General features: G+C 39.7%; 1 protein-coding gene across 1 annotated transcript; it reads left to right on the forward strand.

Moving 5' to 3' along the window:
* The first annotated feature begins 748 nt into the window (after positions 1-748).
* On the forward strand, positions 749-7307 carry LOC109967260 (metalloreductase STEAP4-like). Its single transcript, XM_020612700.1, is given in 10 exon segments — positions 749-863; positions 866-957; positions 1074-1181; positions 2632-2702; positions 3170-3254; positions 4853-5131; positions 5219-5313; positions 5388-5541; positions 5663-5833; positions 7044-7307. Coding segments are annotated over 10 exon segments (1434 nt in total).
* The last annotated feature ends 5685 nt before the right edge of the window (positions 7308-12992 follow it).

The following is a 12992-nucleotide window of genomic DNA, read 5'->3' on the forward strand; positions in this document are numbered from 1 at the left end:
AAACACTTGCATATGTGCCGTGCTTCATTTCTGCTCTGTTGCGTCTGTTCATGTCACAACTTTGCAGATGTTTTAGCCATGGGGACATGAACACTAAATTTACACAAATTCTCTTCCCAGTCTTTTTGGTTGGATGGAACAGTGGGTTTTGAAATGATGATGAATTTGTGGGCTGGGATCTCCCACATGGCACCATGCCTAGTGTGGAAACAGAAGAAATAGACTAAGGCAGCCCTGGAAAGCAGCAGCATAAGATTTATTTTTTCTCTGAAATGTGAAAGTCAAATTCAGGCTGAACTAGCTATTGCCTTTAAAGACATCTGTGTTTCTAAAATGTGATAAAATGTGAAAAAAATCAGAGGTTAAAGTTACATCCATAAAGTGTAGATTGTCCTCCTTAAGACTGATCTGGAGTCTAAAGTCCTGCTGTATCAGTCAATCACCGGAAAGCTCAAATAATAAAAGCATAAATACTTCCTAAAATCGTTGAGTGGAGTGATAACTCTGTGACAAGTGGCATTTGTGCTCACACACTTCAACACACCTGTATTCATGTGCTGATTGCAGCTGTAATAAACAAACACACACACCAACTCAAACGCACGTATAAAGCGGGCAGAAAGGAGTTAAAATCACACGTGGTTATGAATGCTCCAAAACAAAGAGGGAGAGGCCGTGTACAAGTCAGATTCAACAGCAGTGACAGCAGGCAACACCAACCATCTAAACTCAGTGTGTGTGCATGACAATGGTGAGTGGCATGTCAGAGGAGGTGAAGCCAGAGAGCGTGTCACTGTATCCTCTGGGTACGGCTGCTGCCCCTGAGCCAGAGCTGCTGTGTATCTTTGGGACGGGGGACTTCGGGCTCTGGGCCAGCCCCTGCTCCAGACGGGCTACAGGGTGGTATAGGGCAGCCGCAGACCTCGCAGCTGTGGCCCCTTGCCTCAGGGAGCTCAGGTACAACACGTGGCATAACATAACATTTTGAGATTGTCAAACTGTACAAAAGGGTTTTTGCATGCAGCTCAAACATGCTGATGTGTCTTAATGTGGCGAATGTGTGTACTTTTCAGGTGATGAGCCACACAGCAGCAGCCCATTCAGCCAGCTTGGTCTTTATTTGTGTTCATAGAGAACACTACGGATTTCTAGAGACAATAGCACCTCATCTGGAAGGAAAGGTGACTCTGGGTTTGATGCTAAGATCTTTATAAGATACACAAAACCCTGATTTGTTACTAAGGCACAAATGAAGAACAGCTAATGCCGTAGTTTTAAGTATTTCAGTATACTTATTAAGGAATATAGAACAAATTACTTGAGAACAGTTTGCGAGACATTATGTTATAAAACTAGTGTGTACTTCTTTTAATTCCTCCACTTTTGTGAATCTACAAATTGACAATCAATATTTTGTTCCCAATAAACACTGAATCAGGTGCTAAATTGACTGTTAACAATAAACAACCAAAACTATATTATGTACGTATACAGTAAGTTGCTATTTTGTGGGCGGTTGCATTAAAAAAATTAAGTAAATGCAAGGAGTAATAATGATGCTTTCTTAGTAATAACTTGTGGTGCACTACTTGATTTGAGGAGACACAGTAGCTGATATGTACACGGTATAACAAAGAGGTAATGGTTATTTTTTTGCTTACATGCCTGATTCATGTCAGTGATCCATAACCCTTTTCACCTTGTGAGCCTATTAAATGAAAAGTAGACTCATTACGTTTGTCCTTGACCAGTGAGAACATCCATCAGAGACTAGTAATTCCCCCTTAGATTCTTTCCTATGAATACAACACACACACTCAGAAAACACCTTATTTTGTGCAATAGCAATAGGTTTTGTCTTCTTTTCTGCTCTTTAAATTATCTTGAGCCCCATCAAGTTTATCTTACAATCTCCAAGATAAAAAAATAAGAGGAGAGTTTGCTGATTCACAGGTAGCGACTAACACTAACAGTTCTAACAGTTTGTTCTGCAGAAATTTAGCATTAGCCACAATGTGATCCTGGTCTTGGATTCAAACTTATAAGCAATGCATTAATGTCCCATTACCTCCAGATTTATTTTTTACATGCTCCTCAGTTCTGTATTCTGTATATTGTGTTGTTATGTTTTGCTATAAAATCCTCACATAACCAATATGTTAGGGTTGTTATTGTCATGAAATTACACCAAAACCATAAATTAATTAAAAGGTTTTCCTTTAACACTAGCTTTCTATTGCTTTTCCTTAAACTAGTTACACTGTTGCGTTCATTTGTAATTTTAATGCCTGACATACCAAAAAATAGAAAAAGAATAAGTAAACAAATGATGAAGATATTTGAACAGGAAAATAAAACTCAGATTATGAAGTTAATGAGGTTTTAGAACATGAAAATCAAACTTGAGGAATTACTGCATTTGTAATTACTCTAGGACGAGATCTGCTCAATTTTACACACATAGATTATTATGCACATTATTTTGTAACACTGTGCAGAAAAGGAGTGTTCTCTTTTTGCTGTAATGAAGAAGGGAATATGTAGGAGATAAGATAAGAGTTAAATGAACAAATTTAACTGTTTTTTCTTTGGTTTTATCTTTCCTGTCGATGCTGACGGGCTGATAATAAGGTGCTGGTCGACGTCAGCAACAACCTGAAGAAAGACATGTACCCAGAAGCCAATGCTACTTACCTGCAAAGGTAACAGACTCTGATGAAAGCATAGAAATAATCTCATGGGTGTCTCACTCATGAATATACTGCACATACAAATAATTACCCCTCCCATTTATTTATTTGTACAATAATAATATAGAAAGAACCTAACTGTTCCCCATATAAATCCTGGTTTACTGTCAAAAAGCACTTTGCAGTATGTGTTACTTTTTTTGAAAGCTGGATGTATTATCCATGACAGTGACATATTTCTGGGAAAGTGCTCCTTAACACCACCTTGAGCATGAGACATCAAATTTCTCCAGTCAATCCAAAAGAAGTAAAAAAAAAAAATTGCAGGGTTGCATCTCCCTTGGTAGAGCAGCCTGCTCGGTGTCTATTCAGCTGAAGTGGAAACATTGATTCTCACCATTCTGAGACCCTTCCTTCCTCATCTGTACATTTGTAGACAAAAACAATAGTAAGTAAAGTCCTTACTGGGTGTTCTTCAGGCTGATCCCTGGAGCTGCTGTGGTAAAAGGCCTTCACACACTGTCTGCCTGGGCCCTGCAGAATGGACTTCTGGCAGGAAAACAGGTGAGAGAGACGTAGGGGTAAGGAATCCGTTAAAAGATGTCAGTGGGATCAAGGCAAAACAGCGGCAGGAAGCTTCCAAGCCTTAAGGAAGGCTTTGTTTGACTAGAGTAAAGATATGAAGACAGAGTGGCAACAGGAGGGGAGATTACCAGCTCGATCTTTTCTTGATGAGACATGCTTGACTTCAGTCCAGGCAACAATAACTGCTTTCATCCTCTCCTGGAACAGAATGGGAAAATAGGCTTTCTGACTTGTTAGTAGTGGGAAAAAGATAGCTTCACCATACAGAATGCAAATTTTATGGAAGGAAGCTGGCATGGCTGCAGGTGATTGATTTTGCCATCTTTCCTTAACAACACATAATAAAATGAGGACAGTGCTTTTATAAACAATGAAATAAACACACTTTATGATGTTACAAAGTCAGAAGACCAATGCTTTTTGCAGCTTCCAATTCACAGCTACAGTACAAAGAGAAACACAAACATGTTCGAACCTCTGGAGACCAAACCTGAATCTGCCTCGAATCCTCTTCAACACAAACAACCCCCCGAAAACAGACACACTCTCTTACGTACATACATATACCACTGCAGTGCTCCATTTTCTTTGAAAACAGGAGTAAGGGAGCAAGAGAGCAGGAGCAGTGTGTTTGGGTGTGCGTGACTTTATCAGTGCTTGTGTAGGTACAGTACATGCACACCTACACGCACATGCTTGTAAGTGTGTGCTATTCCCCGGCCAGCAATTTGATTAGATCCACAGCGGGGCTGTGGCTCTGTCACATTTACATTCAGATGGAGATTTAGTCTGTCGGCCCTCCCCTGCTGTTACAGGTGCAGTAATATAGGGAGACATGGCTGGCTGCCCGGTCCACTTATATACACACCTGGGGGAAAACTGCTCAGCCCTCCTGACTCCACTATATGCTTGTCAAACTGCTATCCCTCTCTCCAAAACACACTTTAGCTATCTCTATGATTCTGTTTATTCCCTTTGTAAACATCTTAATTGTCTTATCACACAGCTATGAGCTGGTAATGTGGTTCATCATAGTAAGATCTAAAAGGGGGTTACACACTGAGTAATATATGTATATATACAGTATATATAGTGCTACACTTTCAGGAGCCTCATATAAACGAGCACTGGGGAGATCAACCCAACAAGGGTAATTCTGTAGACAGACACTGTAGGCACACACAGTGCAGCCATGCCATGTACATTCCAACAGAGCTGGTGAGTCATCTAATAACCTTAAAGTAATTATTAGCAACTGAACAACAAAAGCTTGGAAATGGAACACATCTCTATATTATTATTAATCAGAAACATATTAGAGAAAGATGCATTTGATTTTTAAAATTTCTGACTGATAAACTGCACAGATAAAAATATATTGAAAAAAGATTTATTTCCATTTGGAACTGATGAGTTTGGGGCTGAGTGGCAAAACCACTGGCAGGGTCTAGAAATCGGGAAGCAATGACAGATGGTATTTAAGGTATTTATTGACAGCTACACAGACACATCATATTGCCAGTCTGTTCCTTTAAGGAGCTTGTGACTATACTGCAACCCATGCCTCCATGCTCCAGGTGTACCTGTGTGGGAACAGTGGAGAAGCAAAGCAGGCAGTAGCAGCAATGGCTACCAAGCTCGGCCTCACTGTTCTGGACAGGGGGTCTCTGTCTGCGGCCAGAGAGCTGGAGGACTATCCCCTGCGGCTGTTCCCTGAGTGGAGGCTGCCGCTCCGCGTGGCGGTCGGCCTTACTGCCTTCTTCTTCTTCTATCTGCTCATTAGAGATGTTGTTTACTCATATGTTGAACGGGGGAAGGACACCTCCTTCAAAATAATGGTGTCTCTGGCCAATAAGGTAAAAATCTGTCCCCCATCTTTATAGTGTCCTGTAGACAGGTATTTTGTATTCCCTTCAAAGTTATGTGTTTATTCCTATCAACAGGTATTTTCTATCGTGTCTCTCATCATGTTGTCGCTGTGTTACCTGCCTGGTATCATAGCTGCCATCCTTCAGCTCTACAGAGGGACCAAGTACAGGTCAGACACCACACCAGGAAAATAAAAGTTCACTACCTGTGAAATTTGTTGTAAAAGGTGTATCATTGTTCCAGTCAGTTCCCTGACTGGCTGAACTCCTGGATGCTGTGCCGGAAGCAGATGGGTCTGGTTGCACTGGGCTTTGCGTTTCTCCATGCCATCTACACACTGATCATTCCTATTCGTTATACTGCCAAACGCAACCTCATCTCGCTCGTTGTGGATGAGGTACAGCAGGCTGCTTCAAAGCTCTTGCACTGTTTCTACAATTCTGTCCAGAGAAGCATGACATAAACTATCATTAAGCAGGGGATTCACCATACTGTCTCTTTATTTTTCTCTTTTTTAGTTGAAGGAAAACAAAACCACCCCATTTTTCTTTGATAACACAAAGGCCTGGGGCACAGACTCGTTTTATGCGCTGGGAATCCTGGGCTTCTTTCTTTATGTCCTGCTAGGAATAACATCCCTGCCCTCGGTGGGAGGCTCACTCAGCTGGAGAGAGTTCAGCTTCATTCAGGTCTGAGCATAGTTGGAAATGTACTGTGCTTTATGTGCATTGCTGTGTGTGTATTTGCATTCTCCTTTACCCCCTACAAATATTAGTAGCCATGTACTTACTTTTAGTGAAAACATCTTTTGAAAATCATTGTGATAAACCATATTTGGAGTTTGCCAGTTTTCATCAGAGTTATTAAAATGATGTAGAAGCATTATCATGATCCTGAGACTGTTTAACTAACTGCCTAACACAGGAGCACAGAGTGAAAGACTGGCCGACTCTAGCCCAGGATTTTAAATGTTAAGTTATTCATTAAATAGAATTATGATACCTTGAATAATCCCCAGCCAGAAGATTGTTAATAGAGGTCACAGGTCCACTTGTGTAAAGGTCAGGCCCATAGGTAGACCTGGCATAGGGAATGAGACTCAGAGACAGAGGTCTAGGTCAAGATGATCTTTATGATCTAGTGAGCAAACTTGTGAAAGTCGTAAAATAATTGGTAACAATTTACATAAACTTTGTTTTATTGTTGCTGCATGTTCAGGGTTATCTACAGAGGAATGTTCACACTCACAACAAAAGAATCTGTTGTTTTATGTTGGTTAAATAAAATGTTAGATTATCATTATAGGGGCATTAGAGTTCATTACTGTGCCACATTAATATGAATGTTTCATTTTTGGGCTCTTTACACTGATTCTAAGCTGCAGAAAAATGTTAGGAATGGAAATGAAAGCATATTATCCAATTAATTAACGACAGCTGATCTTCAAAGGCCATTGGTGCTATAAAAAATGTTTGTGTAACAATTTGTATTTTTATCTCATTGTAGCACTTGAGGCACACAAAATGCACTCAGAAATAAAGCATATGCATCTGAAACCTGGCGTTCTACTGGCTGAGGAATTTTGCCAGGGTTATTTCACAAAAATCTCAGAATGAGATCAGAAATTTGCCTGAACATACGGCAGCAGCTTGAAGGCAAGGAGAAAGCACAGCACAGGAAATTTGTGCAAGCAGCACTACTGTATATTTGAATGCGAGGACAGGGCACCATTATGTTCTCAGACTGATCACACTCTTGAATAAACCCCCAGAGTTAACTAGTGTCTTATTTACTGTGTTATATCTTACATATCTTCTCATCTAACTCTGGACATAAAAAGCAATATTTCTTAAAATGTGACACTGTGTGTGTTTGTGTCTGTGTGTTTTCCCCCCTCAGTCTAAGCTGGGCCACCTGACACTGTTCATATGCACGGCGCATGGATATATATACGGCTGGAAGAAATTTCTTCTTCCCTCTACCTACAAATGGTACACTCCTCCAGGTTACATGCTCAGTCTGATTGTACCTTCTGTGGTGCTGGTCCTCAAGGTGCTGCTCCTCCTGCCCTGTGTGGACCACACCCTCACCCGCATTCGACAGGGCTGGGAGAGGACCCGATCAAGGGAGGAGATCGTTGAGGGCAAAGTCATCAAATTCTGACCTCTGAAGTCACATGGGTTGCTAATCATGGAGGGTTTCATTCAATCATAGCACTGAGGTTAAAAAAAAAAAAGTAAACTGTAATGTACATAATATATTTTTTAAATATACAGGTGATCAACATTATTTCATGTTCTGATTTTGCAGAAAAGCTTTCTAATTTTGGAAAATACCTACTGTTTGGAACAAACCTCCTTATATTCGCCTTGGCATGTAGAATTAGTACGTTAGGGGGAAAAACCATATTCACAGTAGTGCTGTCCTTGCTCAGCTGGTGTGTGGTTGTGTAATTCGACCAGTCAGTGCTGCACACTCTTCACTGTGCAATAGCCAAACAAAACAAGAAAAATGTATAGTTTATTTCAGCCAAATGTACAGGTCTCTGTGGTTTTAATGTTTATTTCCTTTAAGCGTTGAAAAAAAATCCCCATAAATTTCATGTTTGTGCTGTATCTTTTCCACACAGTGTGGTGAAAAATAGATTGATATCCCCAGCTGAAATTCATTGTTTTGATAAACATAGGCAGTAGTTTCTGTTTTTCTCTCTCTTCTCTCTTCAAGAGGTACGATTATATCCCTGAGGTTGCTCTCTTTTCAGGATGTTATTGATCTTTCTGTTTTCTAGCACAAATAGCTTGCTGGCCAAACTTACCTTCCTCTGTCTGCATGCAAATGTGTACGCTGAAAGGGGTTTTGTCTTGCCTGATACTACCTTATTTCACTCTTGTGGGGTATTTGTTAAAAATGATCAACCATCCAGTACTTTTGTACCAGTTTTAAAAGACCAGTATAACCAGTAAATCTCATCATTCACCTTGCCAAAAACGGATTCCATTACTGACGGGGGTTTTCTGCCTCACAGTATTTTTATTTCACTTTTGTTTTTTTAAGTTTATCACCCTTCATACACACACTTACATGTACATATTGTATGTTCATACACAATAGTAAGTAGAGTAAGGTTAACCTAATTATTTTACCACATTCAAAGTCAACACACTTACATATACAAGTGCCAACACTGGAACATTAAATCATACAGCCAAAAGTGGAGCGGGTAGACAGGTGTGATAAAAACAGTCTTGGCTAGATCTAAAACAGGGTTACAGTCACCAATAAAATGAGGGCTAAAGCTGGTTCATAATAGCCAACCAAGCATGTACAACAGAAATAAACTACGGCAGCATACGCAGTTTGGCAAAGAGTGAAAAAGAGGTGCCCTCAATGTGAACAGATAACTGGGTAGGCAGCTGGATCAGGTGGGAAACTCAGTACTGACAGTGACAGACCCCTTACTTAAATAAAAGTAGTAATACAACTGTGTAAAAATACTTTGTTACAAGTAAAAGTCTGCATTCAAAATGTTGCATAAGAAAAGTACAAACGTATTAGCATCAAAACATACTTAAAGTACTAAAAGTGAAAGAATGGCACATTTGACATTAATGTATATGATATTATCGGCCAATGCATTATTGTCTACATCACATTTAATGTTGCTTTTAATTTTAATTACTGCTGGGGATCAATAAAGTCTTATAACCATACTGTATTTTTCATATTATCTGATTCTGAAGCGTAACTAGCAACTAAAGTTATAAAATAAATGTAGTGGAGTAAAAAGTACAATATTTACCTCTAAAATGTAATGAAGTATGAAGTAGCAGAGAATGAAAATAGTCAAGTAAAGCACAAATACCTAAAAACTGTATTTAGGTACAATAGATCTACTTAGTTACTTTCTACCACTGGGTACAGAATGGCTGATCTGGAACAACAGGAGAGGTTTATACGTACAGCACTAATCAGATGATCTGGAGGCAGAAGAGGGAAGAGAGGAGGTAGTAGCAGCTGCCGCCATGACAGGGTCTGGTGCTACAAGAGAAATATGCAATGCTATTTCTGCCCAAAGCAGAACATTTAGTCAGAAACATCCTGTTATCTTGCATTTAACAACATTATCTGCACACACAATCTGCAGTCCCTTACATGCGCTCATGTTGTATTATTCTCACATTAGGAAAGAACTGCTGTTCATTTTAGCCTATTCCCTTCTGCTGGGGTGTGTTGGGCTGTGCACATGTGTGCTGATGTGTAACTGAGATAAAAGATTCCAGTTCTGCCCTAGGAAAGAATTAAACTGTAACAACTTACAGAAGAGCTGTGAAACAAGCTTGCACACATTCATCATTTCCATTCGTGTTTAATTTTACACACCTAGACAACCTTGGCAATATGATTGTGTGTGTCCAGCCATGAAGGCTTGACTCAATATAAGCATAAATAAACAGCTGAAATGAAGCGTTTGCCCAGGTTTCATCTGTGAGATGTACGTTTGGATGCTTAATTAAAGGTTTATTGATGGTTGTTTGAAGAGTTGTCTCAAATCACAAACTGAACAGTGCAATGCTAGCGTTTGGAGGCTGAGGTTTTGCATCGTTTTTTGTAATAAAATGTTCATTGCACAATATTGCTCAGCATCTTTCTGTCTGGTCCCAGTAGGTTTTTTTCAGAATTTCACAGCGTTTTACTCTAAAAATCTCTCCTTGCAGTCAATTTATTACATTTTTAAACAATTTTCTAAATTCCTTTTATCCTGCCTTCTGTTAACTCTACATTATGAGTACTTCAGGTTCAGAGAAAAATTCCAAATTGAAAAGAGCTTTCTCCACATGGTAAATTTTGACTTTCTGTTTTTTCATACAGATCAGACACCCTCATGCTCAGGTTTGCATTCATGACTGTGTTACTCAGCACTGCATGGGGTACAGGCACCGTAGCCCAGGACATCAACGGAGCAAATGGCATCCCAAGTGTTCCTTATTGTCTGGTGGATCAGACCTTTACACTATGTTTAAACTCTCAATCTCCCACTCTGTTGAAGTAAAAGTTGCCCTGCATTACGTCAGGAAGCAGCTAAGTTACCACATGTCAAAAGAGAGGTGTTTAGGTTGAGTGGAGCTACTGCTACAGCTCCTATCATGCAGGCTAATTTATTGTGGAAGTCTCTGAAGGTTTGCAAGTCGCTTACAACATCGTTCATGCCATAGGGTTTTAGACTGGGGTTATAATAAATTCAGTCTCACTTGGTTATCACTGAATCAAACAGTCCACCACACCACACATGTTTGTGACTGAAAAAGCAGTACCCATTTATTTTTTACAGACCTGCAGACTCGTAGCATGCTGCTGAATGTATTGGTTTGATAAATGTGAGTTCTGTGCCTCCTGCATTCATTTTAAAGTGGGATTATGGCCAAAAATTAAGATTCAGGTCAGTGTAGTCAGTGTATAGACCATTAGGTCATGTGTATGAGGACAATAAGAGGGGTGTCTTTAAATGAATAATGTATCCTGTTTCTTCATAAACAGTTTGGATTTGATTTTCTAATTTTTTTTATTTATTTACACCATCTCTGATGTTTTTATTTTAGTTTATTACAATCTTACTAAGGATTGTAGTTGTTCAGCTACAGAAGTTATTAAGGTTTATTTTACTTGTTTAAAACATGGTACATCACAAAGACTCTATTATAATTAAAAATATAGGAGAAAGAATGAGGTGGTGTCATAAAAAGCAACCAGAAGAACCTATAAAGGAATTGAAATATACTGTACTTTAGTCACAAGCTACCACTATTAACATTTAACGTGAATTCCTTGAAGTCACGTCAAAACTGATGTAAATCATTAACCATTAATTAAAGGATTGGCTGAATAAAAGGTTGTTGTCCTAAATTAAAACAATCATGGATAAATGGTTATTGTACCATTTATTAGTAAAACTATATCTATATAATCTAAATTTTACATGAATGTGCCCAATAAAACATTTTCAGAAAATCCAGTCCAATTTTCAAGGAATCCACTGTTCCTTATTTATATTGAAAATTAAATTGGAAATGGGTCCATTTCACTTATTTTATGGCAGAGGACTCTTTAGCTGGGAGCTCTGACCCCCTGTTGGTTTCCTATTCTAAGGATTATTGAATTTATTGTAATCGTGGAATTGGAAATTAAATGCATCTTTGTGATTCTGACACTGTCTGGCAATGGAGGATAAATACCCTAATTCAGTTTCAAAAAGTATGATTGCCTTAGTTTTGGTCCCAGCTGGAGTTGTACAGTTTTACAGAGTCAGCGGCCATTCGTGCACACTGAAGCAAGACTTCAAGCTGTGCCAGTGTCTTCATGGGCTCAACTCATAAGGCTGAAGTGAAGCATCAAAGCATTTTCTCACATACTAACAGATGCAATGTACCTACAAGCAAGGGCACCACAGCAGGGCTGAAAGCAGCATCAGGTTTCTGAAAAAAGCCAAGCATTATAAGAAATGATTTGGTTAACAGCAAGTTGAGCTACTGTCAGGGGGCCCAACATTTCCAGAGCACCCCTGCCTTCCACTGATGTACTGAATTTTATTAAAGGTTTGATGTCAGAATAAGGGCCAAAGGAGTCAGTTGGTCCGTCCTTCACTTTGGTCCAGTCTGAAATATCTCAACAACTGTAGGATGGCTTGCCATGATTTAGTATGTAATGATACAAGTACTGTACATATCCACTTTATTCAAAGTAGATGCTACAGTAAATTACTGGTGTTACAGAAACAACTCTACTTTTGGCAGTTAAAGGCAACTGGTTTTTGTTCCATACATGTATACCATGCATGGAGAGACTCATGTGCTCTGGATGACATCCGTAACCTGCTAGCTTAACTCTTTTTAGCTCCCATGTTGCATGTAATGTTAAACTGCTTGACAAAAGAGGGATGTTTATGGTGAGGACTGTTACTTCCAAAATTGCTTTTGTGCAGTCAAATTTTTTGTGGAAATCCATGCTGGTTTTCAAACAGCCCACAACATCATCAGTACCAAAGGGTGTGCTATTTTTACAAGTCTTTGACAGAAGAGTAAGGGGTGGTGTTGCACTTGTTTCTCAACGCACAATTGCAAGAAATTTAGATATTTGATCATCTACAGTCCATAATTTCATCAAAAGATTCAGAGAATCCGGAGAAAGCTCTGCACGTAAATGACAAGGCCGTAAACCAACACTGAATGCCCATGACATTCGATCCCTCAGGCGGCACTGCATTAAAAACAGACATCATTCTGTGAAGGATATGACCACACGGGCTCAGGAACACTTGAGAATACCACTGTCAGCTAAAACAGTTTGTCACAACATCTACAAGTGCAAGTTAAAACTCTACCATGCAAAGTGAAAGCCATACATCAACAACATCCAGAAACGCCACCGGCTTCTCTGGGCCCGAGCTCATCTGAGATGGACTGATGCAAAATTGCAAAGTGTGCTGTGATCTGATGAGTCCACATTTCAAATAGTTTTTGGAAATCATGGGCGTCGTGTCCTCCAGGCTAAAAGGAAAAGGACCGTCCAGATTGTTATCAGCACAAAGTTCAAAAGCCAGCATCTGTGATGGTATGGGGGTGTGTTAGTGCCCATGGGTAACCTGCACATCTGTGAAGGCACCATTAATGCTGAAAAGTACATACAGGTTTTGGAGCAAAATACACTGCCATCTAAGCGACGTCTTTTCAGGGACGTCCCTGCTTATTTCAGCAAGACAACGCCAAGCCACATTCTGCCCGTGTTACAACAGCATAGTGCTGGTACTAGACTGGCCTGCCTGCAGTCCAGACCTGTCTCCCATTGAAAATGTGT

Source organism: Monopterus albus, unplaced genomic scaffold (assembly GCF_001952655.1).
Source record: "Monopterus albus unplaced genomic scaffold, M_albus_1.0 scaffold127.1, whole genome shotgun sequence".
NCBI classification, from domain to species: domain Eukaryota; kingdom Metazoa; phylum Chordata; class Actinopteri; order Synbranchiformes; family Synbranchidae; genus Monopterus; species Monopterus albus.